The sequence below is a fragment of the Acyrthosiphon pisum genome, chromosome X (assembly GCF_005508785.2).
Source record: "Acyrthosiphon pisum isolate AL4f chromosome X, pea_aphid_22Mar2018_4r6ur, whole genome shotgun sequence".
In the NCBI taxonomy this organism is placed as follows: Eukaryota; Metazoa; Arthropoda; class Insecta; order Hemiptera; family Aphididae; genus Acyrthosiphon; species Acyrthosiphon pisum.
In genome coordinates this window covers 67,198,976-67,220,051 of record NC_042493.1, presented here as the reverse complement: position 1 = coordinate 67,220,051, position 21,076 = coordinate 67,198,976, and the positions used below count along the sequence as shown (strand labels likewise).

The 21,076-nt window shown below is 27.1% G+C and overlaps 2 protein-coding genes across 5 annotated transcripts; one reads left to right on the top strand and one right to left on the bottom strand.

The window, feature by feature from the left end:
- Positions 1 to 675: 675 nt before the first annotated feature.
- On the top strand, positions 676 to 17,891 carry LOC100161288 (zinc finger protein ubi-d4). 3 transcript variants are annotated; one of them, XM_001945182.4, is made up of 11 exons: positions 676 to 1,171; positions 3,031 to 3,140; positions 3,244 to 3,435; positions 4,053 to 4,234; positions 5,706 to 5,879; positions 9,422 to 9,506; positions 10,256 to 10,444; positions 16,209 to 16,411; positions 16,476 to 16,617; positions 16,688 to 16,800; positions 16,869 to 17,891. In XM_001945182.4, exons 1-11 carry the CDS (start codon positions 1,125 to 1,127, stop codon positions 16,995 to 16,997), a joined length of 1,566 nt encoding a protein of 521 aa, XP_001945217.2. In that variant the 5' UTR covers positions 676 to 1,124; the 3' UTR covers positions 16,998 to 17,891. The 3 variants fall into 3 exon arrangements, with proteins under 3 accessions (XP_001945217.2, XP_008178642.1, XP_003241562.1); XM_008180420.2 differs by having other exon boundaries at positions 10,256 to 10,492; XM_003241514.3 differs by lacking the exon at positions 10,256 to 10,444.
- On the bottom strand, positions 17,171 to 18,837 carry LOC115033878 (delta(24)-sterol reductase-like). Of its 2 annotated transcripts, XR_003839213.1 has the most exons (4): positions 18,691 to 18,837; positions 18,418 to 18,613; positions 18,156 to 18,331; positions 17,171 to 18,088 (listed from the first exon to the last, which is right to left on the bottom strand). XR_003839213.1 is itself a non-coding variant. In XM_029488543.1 (2 exons), exons 1-2 carry the CDS (start codon positions 18,251 to 18,253, stop codon positions 18,004 to 18,006), a joined length of 183 nt encoding a protein of 60 aa, XP_029344403.1. In that variant the 5' UTR covers positions 18,254 to 18,397; the 3' UTR covers positions 17,171 to 18,003. The 2 variants fall into 2 exon arrangements, 1 of the variants encoding a protein (XP_029344403.1); XM_029488543.1 differs by lacking the exons at positions 18,418 to 18,613; positions 18,691 to 18,837 and having other exon boundaries at positions 18,156 to 18,397.
- Between the last annotated feature and the right edge of the window lie 2,239 nt (positions 18,838 to 21,076).

The window sequence follows — 21,076 nt, the reverse complement described above, 5'->3', positions numbered from 1 at the left end:
ATGTTGACCTCCTCAATGCTCCAACTAGATTAACTTTCCCTCTGGAAATGATACTGAAATTGAAAATCAAAGCATTGTTTCGACTACTTATTATCAGGTATAGAGACACAAATAAAAATTAAAAAAACGATCTTCATTATAAAATCATAACATTCAACCCTCCGCTCAGGATCTAAAATATGAATTATGTACAATTGAAATATCATAACAACATTCTGAACTCAATATTATGTTTAATTAAATTAGGTAACATTTAATCCATGATATAACAATTGTAATAATATAATAATTGTTATACCATGATTTAATCCATTGATAGTACACATGACGTGATCGCGTCGCTCACATAGATCACATTTCGAGCGTTATTCGTATAAATATTTTCAAATATTAATCGAATAGTTATTAGGCCTGTTACACACGAGTGATATTTTATCCCAGGCATATTTTATATTATCTATTATATTATATATTTTATATTTTATATTTGTGGGATGATACAACGACGGGGACGGAGACGCAGCGACCAAGATGGCAGGACGAGTCCGTTGCCCGCTGGAGGGTTGGTCGCTTGGAGTCTTGGAGGTAGACACGCACGCACGCACGCACACACGACGGTCTGTTCGTTACGAAGCCTCGCGTCCTGTTGTACGTCATGTTGGTATGCCGCGTCACAGCGGACGCGATGCTCTGACACGGTCACACAGCCGCAGCCCGCAGTACGCAGACTCAGACGCCGCCGCCGCCGATCGATCCGCACGAAGCCGACGCCTAAACGTCGTGTGCACTGTGCGAACGGTACGCGCAGCATATTTTAATGTTTTATTGAACGTCCAATACGCTCGGCGTCCGACGTACACACCATACTCGCCCCCTCCCCCACCCCCACCGTTCAACCGTTGTGTCGCGTTTCCGTTTCGCAGGATCGATCAACCGCTCACTAGACATCGTAACCGTGTTTTATTATTTGCGTGCAAGCCTTTAGCCTTTGCACGCCCGCCATTGCCATTATAGTCCGATTCGGTCTGTACTGATCACCCTCATACACGGGCCGGCTACCGCCATCACATATGCCGCTGTCGTAACGCGTCACGGTGGCCATCACTCCGGGACGTAGCATCACCATGGCAGCCGTCGAGATCAAACCCAATTTCGTGAAAAGCGTCTCCTGGTAAATTATCATGTTCTGTCTCTCTAGTTTTGGCCAACAGTGCATAGAGAAATCTGTTTTTGCCGTACTAAACGTTTTAAACGCTGACCGACCAAAGTGCTTTGGTGTTATTGATGTACCTATATCTGCTTTTTAATTAAAGGCATTATATTTGACAACTCTTATCATTGAGTAGTAGTTACCTATTTATACAAAAAATAGTTTTTAATTAAATGTAGGTACCTAAACTTAATATGGAAGGAGTTTGTTATATTGATCCCCAACTTTTATTTCCCGTTTTATTTTATATAGGTACCTACCTACCTACCTAATAACTATTACGTAAGAAGATAATTTTAACTATTCACTTTGTTGACTCCAAAGTCTCAGAATATTCATAAGTTGGATATTATTTATTTATTTAACAGCAATATTAGGTAGTTTCATGTAATCGATTTTATGATATGTGTCACAGAAATTCAATAATATAGTGTATACGTATAATTAATTAGTATGAGCTAGGTACCTATTATATTACAGTGAGTATAATTACTTCACTGTGTATAAAACAAAATAGTAATTAATAATACACAAATATGTTGTTTCTGTCTTTCAAGTGCGTAACATAGCAAATTTTACGCTCAGCAGATCATGTCTAGCTCTGTTTAAAAATTTAAATGAATTGACCTCTTATAAAATTTTAATTTAAGATTATTATCCAGGCAATCTCATAGGATTTTTATTTTAAAGAGAGTTATGAATATTTTAAAATTGTAAATTGTTTGAACATCTTAAAATACTCATAACTGGCTTCAAAATTAAAATACAATAAAAAGCCTATGAGATTGCATAAGTAATAATCTTAACTTTAAATTTCATTTAAATTCTAATTTTTAAACCAATAGAGCTAAACGTGATCTGTTGAGCATACAATTTGCTATGTTACGCACTTGTAAGACGGAGACAACACAGTGGGTACTACGCACTCTTGACGCATAACATCCTAAAATACTCATAATTTGCCTCGTAATTTGCTTAAAAATTAAAATATATAAAACCAAAGAAAGAACACAGATAATGTTTTCACCTTTAAGTTTCATGATAAGTCAATTCTTTTTCTAATATTAATGCTACCTAACACAGAATTGGAACTGTTGAACTTATATTTTGGTATGTTATACAATAGTAAAGATGGAGATAATATATGTGGGTACAACATCCAATTAAAAAGAAAGAAAATTACTTAGCCCCATCTTATACTATAGTTATATACATACGTCTACTTGTATATCCATAGGTACATACCTACAATATATAACCGTTGTAACAAATTAGTACATCAAAGTATATTATTAATTTATCTATAGATACAAATAAAATCGTATTGATTTTTTTAAACATTTTTTATTATTAGGTACATTACTGTAACTACTGAATGTCAAAAGCTAATATTTATAAATGTATAGGTAACATTTATATTCACCAATATAGGTATTATTAAATGTTTTGACCTAAAAGCATAATTGATTTCCATCACATTCATTACCTATTGTTTTTTTTATGTTGCATAACTTAAAATACACTTGTATAATTACATTACTAAATGGTATTTTTTTTTATTAATTTTAACATTACTAGAAATTCTTATTAATCTAATTACCTATGTAATATTTTACAAATCACACCCTTGTTACTAATTGGTGATGGATACCAATGATATTTCATCAAAAAAAAAAAGATTAATAAGGACCTATCTAACAAATAAATATTTAATTAAGCACCCATATAGTTAGTTTCAAAGTTAATTGCTGTACATTTTTTTTTATGATAACGTATAGAAATAAATTGTTTCTAACACAGTATTTTATTTATTATTTTAGCTTTATCAATGATTTATCTTACCGTGAAGCTGTTGAGAATTCTGTGAATTATAATACAAGATTATGTATAGAACGGCGATTAAGAATGCCATTTTTGGATACCCAAACAGGTACTTATGAAATAATATGCATGGTTCTATAGGTACTCTATTAATAAAACCAACTTTATTATGCATCTTATCTTTAATTATAATTGTGATACCTATTTATTAGGTGTAGCTCAAACACATTCAAGTTTATTGATGCTGGAACGACAACGTATGCCTGGGTTAAATAACGGTCAAGTATATACATACCCTTCGAAAAGGTGGAAGAAGAAAAGAAGACAATATTTGTTAAATACCTGCAATAGCAGCTCTGTAAATTCCTCTGTATTCAATTCTTCTGGAAGACGTAAAGAATCTGGTTAGTCTTATAAGCAAGGCTGGGCATTAACAAGTTAAAATTAAATTAAAAAGTTAATTTTATATAAACTTTTTAAGTTAACTAGTTAGTTTTGGCTTTTCATTAACTTAACTATTAACTTACTTAATTTCTTTATTAATTAACGTGAAATTAATGAGTTAATTTTTCATTTCAAGAAGTTCCTAAGTTAAGTTAATTTATTTTGTTTTTTATTTTATTATATTTTACTATTTTAGTCTATTTCGTTTTCATGTCAAAAAATATTTACTGTGAATTTTTTAAAGTAAAAAATGTTTATCATTCAAGTCTTACTAATATGAAAATCATTTAGTTTTGGGTTGGAAAAAAATTAAGTACTCTAGCGTTGTATAAACAAATTAACTTTTTTTCAACTTAATAAAAAGTTAACAAAAAGTGTGTATTGACTTTTAACTTAACTGAATTAGCTTATAGTTAAATTAACTTTTAACTTTTTGTTATTAGTGCATATTAACTTAACTCAACTGAGTTAAAAAAAATCATTAACTTGCCCAGCCTTTATTAAAAGTGTATTATAATAATGTTATGCCTGAATGTAATAATTTATTTTTAAACTCTTTAATTATTTTATTTATAAGGTTTAGCAAGTGGTGGTGATTCTGGGGATGGAACGAATTCATTTAATATTGATTTACACACTGGAGACAGTCAAAATGCAATTTCAAACAATGAAGATAGTAAAGATAGCCTTGGAACAAATACCATAGTATCTAAAGATGATCAGACTAACCAAAATAGTTCAAACACTAAAGTATCTTCTGTAAGTGTTAAAAATAATTTAGGCTATAGCTTGTGATAGTAACTAATTAGATAAAGTTTAATAACTATTAATTATTAAGGAGATCGGTGGTGGCGGACAGTTATTTAAGCCAAAACATACCAATCATACTGATTTGTTCATCATATTGATCTACTACCTAGTTATGCAATAATACTTTTTAAAACTGATTTGAATTTTTTATTATGTCTACTTAAGATTGAGTCCACTTTCCCAATTTTACAACCCCCCCTCCCCCCCTCCACAACAAAAAAAAATTGGTTTTTAATATTTTGAAATTTCGGAATTTTCAAACTTTTATTATTAGGAATTTAAATCAGAAATCTTATAATGTAGACATTATAACAAATTTTTTACTGAAATATCATCACATTATAAGGTCAATTGGTTGGATGGACAAAGTACATACAATTGATCATAAATTGTTTACCATTCACTCGCTTAACGCCAAGGTGGCGACTTGTGTATGCATGTGTGGTAGCGCTCTGCTATTTCTTTTACACACATGATCACTTACTAAGACATTTACAAGACCCGTGTGCATGCAATTTAATAATTGCCTATGAAATTGCATATGTTGAACTCCTAAAAAACTGTCCACCACCGATCCCCCGAAGAAGGCACTACCCATTTGTTTTTTGTCTCAATCTTAAAAATGTATGACATACATTTTGGTTCACTAGTTTTAATTTTGTGCTGTTAGTTTTGATATTAGAACAAAATTATTCACTATTAAATTTTAAGGTAAGAACATTATCTATGTTTAAGCGTCAGTGATTTTTTTTGTTGATATTTTAATTTCAATCAAGAAATGAGTATGTGAAATATCAAAAATTAAAGATGCTCATATCTCGCTAGAAAATTAAAATATTGAATAAGTCGTTGCGTAAGCACAGATTATGTTCTTACTTAAAAGTTTGATAATCGGTCAATTCACTCTTTATATCAAAACTAACAGCACACTATTGAAACTGGTGAACAAAAATTTGGCATGTCATAAGACTGAGACCAGAAATGCGTCCTAATCATAGAGTAATATAGAGAGAGGCCGTTCTGCCTGAACATTGAAGCGCAAGTGGTGTATAAATTACAGGTTAACTATTTACATGAAATTAAATGTGTGGCCTGGCGAGGCGCGTTGGCTGCTACCAGTTGCGCAATGCAACTGAGAGTAAGTAAAGCCCGCTGCTACTAGTTCCTTATTAATTTTATAAGTGAGATATGGCCCCTCTACATTACTCTATGATCTTAATGTAGACATTTATTATTTTTAAACTCTAGTCACATACCTGTTCCTATATGCACTTTCTAAGGCCCAAACACTACTAAAAGATATCTTAATTATTTAAGATTCCGATGATACAGTATCTTTTACACATCCAAATACTTAAAGCTACGAAAATATTTGCCTTTATCAAATATATTGTATTAATTATTATGTTTTTTGTTTAAGGAATGGTATTATGATGAATTTGAAATGCAAGAAATCGAAGGATTTGAAGAACCTGATGCTGATTCAGATTATGATTATGAAGAGAGTTACACTAAACGAAAAAGACGGAAAGGTGGGAAGCCTGGTCGTAACAGTACGAATAATGAAAGTACAAGTGGTCGGCGCAGTACAAAAGTAAGAAATTATTAATAATTAACTATTAAGTACCTAAATATAAATAGTATAGGAATTCAGTAGCACTGAAGTACAAAATTATATATATAGCAAGGATCACTATCAACCACTGTCCTACCCACCTACACTTTATTGAAACCTGTTGTAAAAAATTACCTCCCACTTTTATTTATGTTTTATTTTTTACCTCCTCTTTCTTCCATGTTCCAACCAGTACATATAAATATTAAATTGGTTTAATAAATTTTAATCTTGAACAGGGGTCGGCAACCCCTCGTCCCACTGGCCGCAGTGGCCCTTATTGTAATTTTATGTGGCCCGTGAGTAAAATTTATAATTTGTATAAAAATCACTGAAATAGTATGGACTGAAACTGTGGATTAAAACATTGTTTGTTTGTGATCCCTTGTTAAATTTATTTACTTAGTTAGTTAGTTATTATTTTGTTTTATGTTTGATACATTTTTTGTTTGCTAGTAAAAAACTTAAAAATTAATACAAGGAAATAGAGTCAGAATTTTTGTTTATAATCATTCAGGTTAAAATACTCATTCAATATTTGATTATTGAATCAAAATCACAAACAATTTGCAAATTATCATGTAGGTACCTACTCAGAATACAATTCATACATTTTAATGTTCAAAAATCTAATACCAGATTCCCTCATAAGTTATTTACTGGAAATAAAAATATTAGTTTAATATTAAATTTAACACTGATTTAACCTTAAGCGATTTTTGAAACATTCCACTGTCGCTTAAATTATAATTTTCTATACTGAATGAAATTGTCAAAGTATTTAAATAATTTTTAAGATATTTATAGGAATTTTTGAAGTGTTGATAAAAAATTATAAGCTCACTAAAAGACTTAACAATTTGATCCCACGTTATACAATTTTCTATATTCAATTTAAATATATTAAAAATACATAAGATATACTTAAGACATGACAATGAAATACAAAGTTCCTCATAAATAGTTCATTCTAGAACCAAAAGACATTAAATAGACATTTAAGTTCAAATTTAGACAAAATTAGATATTTAAACAAAGTATAACAATTTTAGTTATTTTGTTGTTCCTAATTCAAAACTATTGTTGGTGTGGACTTGAAACTTTTATGTATATTATTATATTTTACTTTACATAATGAAATTTTCAAAATATTTTTATTTATTTCAAGCTTATTTGCTATTTGTACATAAGATATACAACAAACGGACAAATCTCACACCATTGACCGTTCTATGGAAAGTTTGTGTTGACTCAAAAGTTAATAATAATATATAATATAATAATACCTAACATTAAACAAACAACTTATATAGGTACTAGGAGGTATTGTAACATTTGTGCAATTATAAAAATTATTATTAATAATATTATTATATACCTAATAAATGAAAGGTTTTCAACAAGAATTATTATTATTATTAATACCAATAGCAATCGTTTATAAAATTTCATCGCATAATAAAAGACATAGGAAGGTCAAAGTATTTTTTGTCTTTTATATATATATATATATATGTAATTTTTTCACCAAGAATTAATTCAACCTCCCTTATTATTAAGCAAAATAATGTACTATAATATTATATAGCTATAAAAATATATGATAAAATACCCTTCTTACTTCTCCATGATTCTTGTATTGATAAATAATTTATCTAAATATATATTATGCTTATATATCTGAACATTTATGAAAGTATTTGAGCACAAAAGTTCTCTTTGCTTAGTGCTACACTAAATTTCACTTATTTCTAAATATTCATTGATCTTTTCTATTTGTTCTGTACCTATCTATTAAACTTTGTTGTGCTATGTGTTTTACTTTATGTAATTTGTGCAATGTCTGATCTACCAAAAAAAAAGCACGTTCTCAATGATATCTTTTAATTGTTAACATTTTTATTATTATTAATTTTAATTCATTCAATTTTTTATAAAATAAAAAAGTATAATAATTGTTATTAATAATCATTTTACCTATACATTTAATAATAACCTCTTAAAACTTTATCTGAGCATAAAAAAAATTATTAGATATATCAGTGCCGTAGCTAGAAAAAAATGTTGGGGGGGGGGCGCTTAATTATTTTTCTCTAGCCTTTGAAATGCTAGAATATCTAATTATGACCCCTTTGTTCATAAAGTGTATCTACTCTCGTTTTATGATTATATTATATTTATGTTAACAAGTATGGTACCTACATTGGCTACATTTTAATACAACAATGTATTAATATTATTGTAAACCATAGGTTAATATATTCATCAATATTATTATCATTATATCAAAATGTGTTGTGAACAAAACATTCCATTTTTGGTTTGAATATTATTAAAATTAACTAACATAAATACAAGAATAATAATATAGATTAGGACTGTTGAAAGCTGGTAGTTTTTTCGTGCAATTAGATCAATTAGCAGAAAAGAATATACTTCCAGAAATCCAATTTTAATTTCGAAAAAAACATAACAATTTTGTGTTTTGTTGGAAGCAACTTTTTTTTTTAGTAATTCAAAAGTAAAAGTGAATTTTGAAAAAAAAAAAAAGAAAATTACTCTGGTACTATATTACTAATTAAACAATACTACAGATCATAAATCCATTTCCTACATAATCTAGAAAAGAGATGAAGGAATTCAAATATATGATTTCAAAATGAGCGTATGTACTTTACTAGGGTTGAAGAATCTAAGCCGTCGTTTATCTTAAACTACATAAAGCGTTCGGGAACTGGCACACACTAATGATCAGTCACTACACACATAGATAATTAGCCAATAGTACTAACGATGGATGTACAATATTTCCTAAATCCAACCCCTTCAAAATGGTTCACTTCGACAGCCTTAACTTTTAATTTTTATCAAACATATAATATAATATAAAACAAGCTAAAAAAAATTTCGGGGAGGCACTGAGATATATATTGTAATGCATTAATTAAATGACAATGTAACATTTGGAAATTTGTCCCAAGCATTTTTCTTAAAACTCATATTTTTAAAGTGACCATACACTCAATGTTTTGAGTGTATGCTCTTGCAATTAACATAAATTAACTATTATGGTATAGCAAAATTATATTATATTGTATAAACCCAATCCAGTAATTAAAATAATGCATGATACGTGGTTCCTTCTAAATGTTTGCGTAGATTACATATATGATATAAATTGTGCAACAAATAACAAATTAGCACCAATGCTAATTTTAATGCTGTGTTCTTGTTTCTTAATTTATTATGATTATTTGTCAATTTGTGAACTTTGACTAATATTGACTGCATATTTGTAACTTTTAAAATAATTGTTTGCAAATTTTTAAATTTTGAGTACAAATTTAAAATACAATACAATTATACATATTTTTTACATAATTCTGTGTTCATTTAATAATATGTATCTTAGCCCAAATAATTATTAATAAGACCAAATGCTTTTAATTGTACTTATGCAATTAATACAAATGTAAATAAGTGCTATTTTTAATATTTTATACTTAATTGTAAATATGAAGGGTTCAACGTCTGGAAGAGGAAGAAAAAAAGGAATGAGTGGTTTCATTGATCTTCAAGACCCCGATAAACCATATGCATGCGACCGTAAGTACATTTTTTGCATTTGTGTTATATTTTGGTTAATGCTATTTAAGTTGTTTTTATGTACCTATTGTGGTCTTAACATTTTTATAGTCGTGCACAAAGTTTACCATAACCTAAAGATTAACTTGCAATAAAATATTGCATTTATTTTTACCCTAATTATTTCAATTATGTCAAATGAGCATACTATACCATAATGCATGTTGTGTTAGCAAAGCACAATGAGGTGGTATTATTCATACAAATATAATTAAATTTATACCCTCCATATCATACGTTTATTATATGCAGGTATAATAAAATTAGAACTTGAATTTATTGTAACTTTAAATTAAGAATTACTATTAAAGTTTCTAAATAAAAAGATTTTAAATATTAGTCTATAAGGGTCTAAAAATTCATACACAAATTTTGGTAGTCATTATCCTTAATAGTATTTTGGGTTGAACAGTATAAAAAAGAATTATAGATATATTTTTTAGAAATGTTAAATTTTTTTTATGAACAGTTAATTCTTTTTACTTAAATATGGTGTTTTTATTTATGTAAAAAATATTGCTTTTCTTAATTTATTTTAAAAACTTATTATTTTATATCTACTTGGATTTTTTTTTATGATTTTGTAATTTGTATTACGGTCGTCACACCGTGTCAGTACTCTAGTTTAACTTGTTTGCGTTTGAGTGTTTTTGTTTGTCGTGACCATTATTCCGGCTGTATGAGGGTGTTAGCGTATGCTAATGTTTCAGTATGTGGAGCTCGTTACAAGACTCGACCTGGTCTTACTTATCATTACACTCATTCACACAAGGAAAAACCTGCTGCCAATATACCTGTAGCAGATGAAGAGGCCAGCCAAGAGAGTGGTTTAGTATCAACCCCTGTGTCTCCACAAACACAACAGTCTCAACCATTTGAACAACAACAAACTACAACAGGTTGGAGCAAATTCCAGGACAGTTATGTCACCTTCCTTAATGCCCCTGGTAATCACTAAACCGCTTAAAATAAAAACATTCTTCTGGCTGCACGCACTTTAGCTCAGGCTTTTGTTATACTATTTTTCTTGTTGGTTAAAAGAAATTCAAAACATCCATAAAAACTTGTTGATTTTGAAATCTGATTAAATCAAATAATTATGACCCTATTTTCATTGTTGTTACCATTTACAAATATTTATTTTAATTTAAACCATTAAATTAAACTACCGGAAAAATATATAAAAAATAAATTAAAGCACTAGAACATTTTCTAAAATATTTCATTCTTGAGCCTAATCTCGATCAAGGATATATATTTGTTGGAAATTAGTGACATTGTCGTTGACAATGTCTAAGACATATGTTTATGGCAAATGTATCTTAGGTTGGCTAGGTAGTAAATTTAGTTAATCAAACTATATGATAATTGGTAAATTTATTAACTGTATAACAAAGGGCTATGTTAAAAATTTGACAAATTCTCATTTATTTTGTAAAAGAAGTTTCTAATATGGTTTATAAATGTAAATAGATTGTTGATACAATTTATTATCGTTAAACATTTAAAATATTTGTATTTATTATGGCTGTTGAATAAATAAAAAAATTATTTTAACCTGTTTGCATAAATAATACATACGTTATCCATACAATTTTAAATATAATTTAAAAAAAATTATTTCTATTCAATTGAATATCAATGTTTGTAACAACAAATTTAAAATGAATAGTTTTTCATTAATTTTGGACCATATTATTTTAGTAATTTTTGATCAATTTATAATTATAGTGTGCTTTAACACAAATTAGATAAATTAATTTTTTCAATGTATTTGGAAATCTTATTATTATTTGGTGATATTTAGATATTTAATATTATGGGTTTTCTTTTTTGAATGTGCTACTTAAAATTTTACCATATATACTTTTGCATAATTTTGAGAAGTAAGATTTAAAATAATTTCCAATGAATAAATTATATCATATTCAAATGTTAACCTACATAAACATTACATATTCATCATAGAATCTCAAAATTTAAATGTTTTATTAGTTTTTTCTAATATTTTTTAATTTTGTGCAAATTTATAAACTTTCAGTCATTTTTTTACCAATATTTATTTCCTAAATCAAAATTAAAATTGTTATTTATGCTTTTTGCTTTGCATGCAATAACTCTCTTAGTTGTTTACCAGTGGGTTTCCTTTCTATTCATATTGTTTATGTTTTGCAATCTGAGTATAGAACATAGTACAATACTCGTTTTATGTGATTAGCCCTTATGAGTGTCACAATTATTTTATATTGAATATGTATTTAGTAAATTATAAAAAGTTTTTGCTTACAATGAATATGGACTTCTTGAGCATTATAATAACAGTATTGCATTTCTATTAGTAGTGTGAAGTAAACTAAGGCCATACATTAGAAGTTAGATTTTATCGAGTCTTAATCAACTTTATATTTATAAATTAAATACCACCTAGAGAATTTACTGCATGTGAATGCTATTTAATGCATTAAACTATAATATTGACATACTTATTTATAATGTTTAATTGCTTAAGATTTTATGTGGAGTTTTAAAATAATATTTAGGTTTTCCTTAGTTTGATTTAAAACAACGTTAAAAAATTAAATTGGTACTTATTATGCTACCTAAACTATATAGTAAACATTTGTATTGAATCCCACAATAATACCACCTAATTTCTAAAATAATTTTTTTTGATTGACTTTATAGCTCTAAAAACTCAATTATTATGACTTGCTTTTAAATTTATTTTTTGTTTTATTATATATGACTACTATATATTTATGAATATTGTATTATCCAAACACTTGATTCATGGACTATTGGTATTTATAATGTGTATTAAATTAAATCTAAGGAAATTAATATAATCATACACAGCATAATGTAATTTAAATTTGGTAAGCGTTAGTCGTTTTATGTCATAAACCTAAAAGTTTAGCACTAGTATTTAATTTTTCTATGTAGTTTGTACTATGTAATTTATGTTGTAATTTGTGCTTATTAACAACATAATCAACAGTATACATATTATGAGGGGTACATGGAAACTAGTAATATTCATGCTGAACATAAAATATCATTAATTCGTATACTGTGTTCATTCAAAATATTTACAATAGCCAATATTGTTAATTAATTTCCAATGCCCATATTATTTTATATTACTATAATTTAAAAGTTATTTGATTAATTTAATAATATATTGGGAAAATTTCAATAGTTTTTGAAAAGTTTAATTCAACATTTTATAGATATGGGGTGTTTTCCCTGTACCTCTCATTTATATGCAGAGCTGGGCATGAATTAAAATCAAAAAGACTTTAATGCAAGTGTTAAGTGGACTTGTTATATTGAAGCCTCTTTGATTGTATGGATAAGGGGTTGTGATTTTAAGCTCCGTCTCTTCGAACCAACAATGTTTAGAAAAGTTATCAACATTTAAAACGACAATGCTTTACCGGCACCTTTGATAACTCTTGGTAATGAATACAAATTGATTTAGGATTAAACTCATTATTTTAATCAGAATATTTCATTGTCCGTTGATGATTGGTTTGTTTATCTTATTAATAACAATTGTTTTCAAATTTAAATCATGATTTGTCCCAGCTCTGTGTATGCATGTGTGGCGAGTGCATATGCGCTTGAATGTGACGTTAAACAAAAACATATATTTCATTATTAATTTTCAAGGAATAAAAATAAAATAAAGCCCCTCTTTTTGTTTGTTTTTGTTTGAAGGATAAGATGGAGGTGGCAGACGTCCCGAATGACAGAAAATATTATTTAAGGGTTTAGTGGTGAAGGTCTGGGCCATACCTTGTGTACATCAATTTATGGCAACATTATCATTATAATAATGCTGGTGGCAGTGACTTAACCACGTCCTTAAACCAAAATAATAACATCACAATAGCATAGAATACTCTCATAGCTATAATTTGTTTTATTTTGTTAAAATTAAATGTTTTTTTTTTTTTTTTTTGTGGACATCAGACATTCCTACTTATATTAGTGAATTTTAACCCTATATTGTACTGAACTAAATCACCTAGTATAGATTTTTTGTATAAATATTTCCATGTGTACTACTAAATAATTATCGCCTTATTATGAAACATGTTAAACCAGCAGATAAATGCTTAATATGTAGCACATTATAAATGCAGTATTACACATATAATCTGGGACAAATCATGAGCTTCCCTCCAATGTACAGTCATATATGAATTTTAATTTATTATAATATATAGATAATTATGTAATTTATATTGATGTAAATTCTAAAAAAAAAATTATTGTGATATTTTATAACTACACCAATCATTTAACTAGGCAGTTGACTTATTTATTTATTTTCAATTTATAATACTATTAAGAAACATCTATTTATTATTTATTGGCGAGTTAAAAAAGAATATAGTGAGTTCTTTAATTACAAATGTTATCGTCGTTAGAGCATATGAGATGCTTAGTTTTTCATAAGAGTTAGAATGTTATAAATTATATTATATTATTTATATAGTACCGGAATTTTTATTTTATTTTGTTACATTACACTTGAATTCTTTGAATATTTTATTGGTTCAATTTGAAACAATTTAAATTTGATATAAAAAAAAAAAAAAAAAAAAAACTATTTAAAATTTAAGTATTATATTTTATTTAAAAAATAAACTTAAGCAATAAAATCTATACATCTTATTGACTGTTTATTCATAAACATCTACAAGCAATTTAATACAAGTTTAAGTAAACAAATGTGATTTTTATTTTTAAAAAGATGCATACAAATGTGTTAAACACAAGTTTCCTTTTTAAATTTACTTATTTATATGACAATTTTCTTCTAAATTATAAATTAAAACATGAATACATTCTGTATCCATAAAATGCGTTATTTATTGTTTATTTAAGTAATAATTGTTTTCTCTAGTCTGTTTTTTAAAATTCTATTTGTTTTTGTTTTAATCATTTTTTAAATTTATTTTTACATATTGAATTATTTAATAGTACAACTTTTGTCAAATTAATTTATAATTTATCTAAACGATGAATTAATAATATACCTATAAAATATGTTAGGTATATATTTTTTAATTATCGTTTAAATCAGTCCAAATTATTAAAATTAAATTTTTTTATACTTTTATCTGTTGATCATACAGATATTTAAATGGGACCTATTTTTGCATACATTTTTGGATAATATGTACAGTTTATATAGTAAGAATGAGTATTAAAAATTAAAATTTCTCTTTACTCAAATATTATTTGCCTGACCTGCATCAAATTATTATTATAAATTGTATTTTCATCAATTGGTCACCTTTTATTTCAATGAGGGATATTATATCGCCTATTTTTTATGAAAAAAAAATCAATCAATTTTAATTTAAAATAGATCAATATTTGTAATTAAGAAACGTTGATTAATCAGTTTTATATTTATAGTACATAATTAAATTTGTCATGTTTCAATTTTTTAGTTATTTAAATACTATAACTAATTAAAACCATTAATATGTTTATATATAATATATATATATACACATCGTAATATTCTTTTGTTTTTAACACAATTGTCTGCGTACCTGGTAGTGGTTAATTTTGAGTAAACATAGTAATGAATATGAATTTATCATCAATTGTTTTTAAATAAGTAAATTATGTTTGGGCAATCATAATTCATTGAACAAAATCCATTTTTAAGATGGCTCATTATGCTCCAAGTTTAATTTTACTTTATTTTAATTAATATATTCAAACATGTATAGTATAGTACATAATATATAGTAATTATTTCAAACACATATCTTTTTTAGTTAAAATAAATAACTAAGTTTATTACCATGTCATATATTATAGAGTTGTCTTAAAATTGGAAATTGTCCCTTTGTGTTCAGTTCTGAGTTAAACTCTGACTATTTTAAGTCCATATATTTCATTAAGGCAATGGGTGCTGTACTATGGACATATTTTGGGATATGTATAACAAATTGTTTAATTTAAATAAACCATAAAGTTATAAATAATTATTGTTTTCTTTTTTATAGTAATCCTTTTCTTTCTTCCTAAAACGTCTAAATATGTTTTTTTTTTTAATAATCATTTCATACTTATTTGTTATTGTACTATTACAATAAATTAATAATGAAATATTTTATTTTAATGGCAGTTTAAATTTGTAATAAATTGAAGTTATTAAACTTTTAATAATAGTACGGAAATATAAAAAATCCCTATTGAAATATTTTTAATATTATATTTTCATTGTTCTACATCAATTGTGTATGTGTAATATGTATTCATATAATAATAAAATGTTGATTGATAACAAAAATTGAAGATAAAATAGCTTAATATTTATTTTTGGTAGTTATATTTAGTATAGTTAAGTTTTTCAGCTGGTTTTATTTAGATATAGAATTTTATTATTACTATTATTATTATTATTATTATTATTATTATATTATATTATTATTATTATTATTATTATATAAATAATAATAAATTATAAGAGTAGGGAATAAAGTTTACTGTGCAAGTTGCAGTGCATCACACCTCTGGGAATAATTACTTCCCTACTACAAGACTATTTGAAGTATGCATTGTGATTTGTAGACCCAAATGCATGGTTTGGTCAAGGTACAATTGGACCGAATCAATGGTAATATGTTTCAGGTCCTTCAGGCAGCAACAATACACCCGTGGCGTCTCCTGCTCCTCACTCAAAACGGGTTTCAGCTAGGATGTCAAACCATCAAAACAATTCTCCACTGGTGACATTGAATCCAAATGAAGCAGCTTCGAGCACGGCAAGTTCAACTTTTCCATCAACTGCTACTCCAACAAAAACGTCACATAATAAAGCGGTTTCAAGAGAAGTAATAATTTGTATTGTAATATTTAAATGTATGTAAGTATTTTTATAATTGTTCTATTCTCTAGGGATATACTAAAACAAAATCTGGAGGCAATAATAAATCTGCAAATCCATCACCGTATTGTGATTTTTGTTTGGGCGATGAAGTATCAAATAAATCTGGTCAACCAGAAATATTGATTTCTTGTTCGGACTGTGGCCGTTCAGGTAGAAGTTTTTTGCATTTTATTTTGTTAAATATACTAAACTGTCTAAACTTACTTCTTATGTTTGTTAGGCCATCCAACATGTCTGCAATTTACCGCAAATATGATAATTTCTGTTGGAAAATATCGCTGGCAGTGCATCGAATGCAAATGTTGTTCAATTTGTGGAACATCAGATAACGATGTAAGAATAATATTTTTATAGTTATTAAATACTACAAAAGCTAAAAATTGTATTTTGTTCATTAATAGGATCAACTTTTATTTTGTGATGATTGTGATCGTGGTTATCACGTGTATTGCTTAACACCACCACTTACATCACCGCCAGAAGGTTGCTGGAGTTGTAAATTATGCATCAAAGAATTCCATTCAAAATAATTAATGTCTATCCTAAAAATAATTTTTTTTTAACTTATCAACCTTAGGGCTGTATAAATGTCATCTTGAATAGTTAACCAAATTATATTCCATAAAGTGTGTTTACAAAATATAATTGAGTTCAACCATTGATCACTAGATATTTATGGTCAATCAGTATTATATAATTTAAGTTTTTTTTTTTTGTAATCATACTATTTTTATAATTTTATAATTGCCAAATTTGGCTTACATAAATTACTTCAAATTATAATTTCCATTAATTTGTTTTGAATCTATTATTATTATTTTTACTTTTTTTTAAACCATTGTGTGTAATTGACTATGATAAGTGATTTTTTTCAATATTGAATAATTAAATTTATTTGTTTCTACATTCAGTTCATTTATTATTATAATTTTTTTTTGTATTCAATCATTAAAAATAATTGATATGGTTGTATTTCCCATTTGTGATTAAGACTAAGACACAAAATACAAAACCTTTATTTCAAATGTTGTCATTATGTATAGGTAAACTGATGATCTTGATTAATAAATGATTAAAAGCAAACTTTTTTTTATGTGACTCATTTTTATTTAATTACTGTCAACAAATTAAATATTTAAGTATCCAATTTATAGTCCTTATGAAATTAAAATTGTCTTGTCTTTTATTTTATTTTACTTTGGATACAATAAAACACTTATAGCATATTAGTTGTAAGAAATGTTATAAGCTAAACAAATTTTTGTTTGATATAACCGTTTTTATTCAGAAAAAAAAATGTTTTTAAAATTATGTTAAATAATTTATATTAAAAATCAAATTATTACTAATTATACATAACTTATGCATAATGAAAATTGAAATGTGAAGTGATTAAATATTAGAGATGATATTTAATGTTAGCATTCATTGTTCTGATTTTTATTTTATAACTAGTATTGAGATATTATCTCCTAACTTTATTATTCACTTTGTCGTAGACTTTTGGAAAGTTGTATTCACAGTTAAGCTGCATTCTTATACGCTGATACAAACAATGATTAAACATTTTCTTGAACTCATATATATATTCAAATAAGTGCCGACATACATCATCTTAAATCTGAAATTAAATTTAAAAAAAAAAATGTTACATTTATAAAAATATACACTTGTAAAATTTAACTTACCCTTTTGACTTGAGTACAAATAGTTCTAAATCCTTCACCGTATCTGAGTTATAATTGGACACATTGGGCTCTCCGTATAAACCAATATCAATGAACATATTGTCTACTGACGCATGTGAGTGTACGAGACCGTGGCCTGGATTTAAAATAGTTAGGTATATCCAAATAGGATAAATCTAAAATTAAAGCAAACCCAATTTAAATTGTTTGTTACTAAGTAATGTATTCAAAATATAATCTTAATAAATGTTTTCTCAATTACATTTAAGTGTATGAAATTTTTCTACAGATTTTTTCAGACTTGAAATTGGTAGTATGAAGTCATCTCTGACTTGATGTTCAGTGTATAATCACTTAATGGTATCAGTTTGTGTCAATTTCAGTAGAGCCACTTTTGCTGGCATTATCCATCCCAATAGATTACGAAATACTGGATGGTTTCCAAAAGGTATTATGTCCTGTACACAAATAGCATACTTACATTACTGTTGGTTAGTACTAAAAAAATATTAAATTTTATAAAATGTAATCTTACCTGTACTTCCCAAAATAAAGAATTATTATGTCTAAAGTAATAATCTTTTAATGGAATATATTCTTCGGCATTCTTTTGTAATAATAAGAATGATTCAACGTGTTTAAAAAACCAGGGTTTGTAAAATCGCCCAATTTCACTGATATATTTCTAATAATAATAAAAAATATAATTTTTTTTTTCAAATAAACAAATACAATTAATATTTACTATTTAGGGCTTTGAAATTAATGGACGTATAAACCATGAGTTAAATTAATTAATGTAAGTACTTAAAATATGGAATAATATTAAGAAGTGAAAAATCATAAAATTGATCAATGTAGGTAATTGTGTTTTTTTTTATGTATTTCAATTTTCAACTGAAGCAAAACGGAAAACGATAGAAAGATAGATTATACATTTTAACCTGGGCAAAATTGAGTAATATTAAAAAATAATAATAATAGTAAATCGTAATAGTAGTAAACAATAATTATTATCAATTAATTAGGTGCTTGAAACTGTTATTTAAAAAATTGTTGTATATTTTATTTTAGATACTGAGCGATGAATGCATTGACTTTATAATGATGTTTTTTTTTGTGTGTGTCTTCACCGTTTGGGGTAGTAAAACTGCTTTGATTTTCTTCAACAGTATCTTGTTCAACGAGAAAGTGGATCTAGTTGATGCATTCAGGAAGTCATCATTTAAAATTCCCAGAAGTTTTTGAAAGGCGTCGGAAAAACTACATAAAAATTAAGGAAAAACGTGAATCTTTACGTAAAATCAGTTTCGACAAAATCGATTTAAAACAAATGACCGTATGTACGAGAAATTTTCACTGGTTGTTTATATTAGCATTTTCTATACACGATAAAATTTTCAAAATATTTTGATTTGTTTTGAGCTGTTTTCATAGTTTACAAATATAAATAACCAACCCTCCCTCCCCCCATGTACATGCGCTTGTACTAATGTCTTGTCTATAGTCACTACTCACTAGACTAATCTTGTCGTGGATCCTGACCATATTCAATTCACATTATTACATTAAACAAATAATTAGTTTTAAGAATTAAGAACCTGAAAAAACAAAGCTAAAAAAAAATGTATTTAGAAGTATTTGAAATACTTTTTGAATATATTTGTATTTGTATTTAAATACTTATTAGCAATGGTATTTAAATAAATATTTTAATACTTTTTAGCTGAAGTATTTAAATACCTATTTGAAATACTTTTGAAAAGTATTTTTAACAACATTGCTTAGCCCCCCCCCCTCCATACAAAATTCTTGGCTACGCCACTGCTTGTAACCAGAGGCGTCCTATGGGGTGTGCAGGGTGTACATTTGCACCAACTTTTTTTTAAAACTCCTTTGGCCTGCCAACAATAAATATAAGCGCCGATATATAAGTGTTTTATAATATTATATATATTTAATATTTTTTCAGTATTAAAAAAAAAAATGTATTATACTAATGTTTGATGTGGTTTTGTGATCCCACAATATTATAATTGATAAAATTATAACACAAACATTGTGAAGAAGGGTACCAATAAAATACATTTCTGGTTTTATTAAGCTAGCTATATTATATATTTTGAGTATGCAGGGAGAAATAATTTGTAGGTTAGGTTCGGTTAGGTATTTTATTATAAAGGTGATTTATACCCATACATTTACTTTCCAAGTGTATTAAAATATGAAGTATAAAATACCACTGTACACTGGTATCCACAATATAAAATAAATACCTACCTACATTAAAAGTACCTACACATAGTTCGTCAAAAATAGCAATAATATTGTGATATATTCATACTAATACAAGTGACATATTAAATAAATTATACAAATATTCTACAATTTTTGTCCCCGCTTGACCCCCCCCCCCACCCACCAAAAAAAAAAAAAATAATAATTGTCTACGTGGCTTGTTAATGATCTGAATGGCCTGGAAACATTTTGGCACCAACAAAAAAAAAGTTGAAATGACACCTCTGCTAAGTCCGTGAAGTTAGCCGCACAATGTCAAAATTTTGACTCCAAATTTTGTAAATAATTTGTAAGTCATTTGTAAGTATTTGTAAGCACAATTTGGTAATTTGTAAGTACAGCCGTTTTCAATTATCCTCAAAAGTTTAAATCACGGCTGACTTCCGCGAAACTTGGCCGTTTAGGCATTTCAAAGCTTTTGACTGCTCCAAATCGTCAAGGGCAACTTGTATAAGTGCTTGTAAGCACGAATTTAGAATTTGTAAGTCACCCCTTCCTTAATTATCCCTGAAAGGAAGTCGGCCGTGCTTTTTCGAGCTTTTTGAACTTTGAATGTTCCAAATCGTCCTACGAAATTTGTAAGTATTTGTAAGCCCAAACTTAAAATTTGTAAGGACGCCCTC

What these genes read in the sequence shown, in the direction of transcription:
- LOC115033878 (XM_029488543.1), bottom strand. Translation starts at nt 18,253, where the DNA reads ATGTTCATTGATATTGGTTTATACGGAGAGCCCAATGTGTCCAATTAT. An exon ending in TTTGTACTCAAGTCAAAAGG is followed by an intron (nt 18,089 to 18,155) that starts GTAAGTTAAATT and finishes ATTTAATTTCAG; the next exon opens with ATTTAAGATGATGTATGTCG.
- LOC100161288 (XM_008180420.2), top strand. Translation starts at nt 1,125, where the DNA reads ATGGCAGCCGTCGAGATCAAACCCAATTTCGTGAAAAGCGTCTCCTG. An exon ending in TTCGTGAAAAGCGTCTCCTG is followed by an intron (nt 1,172 to 3,030) that starts GTAAATTATCAT and finishes TTATTATTTTAG; the next exon opens with CTTTATCAATGATTTATCTT. An exon ending in CAAACACTAAAGTATCTTCT is followed by an intron (nt 4,235 to 5,705) that starts GTAAGTGTTAAA and finishes TTTTTGTTTAAG; the next exon opens with GAATGGTATTATGATGAATT.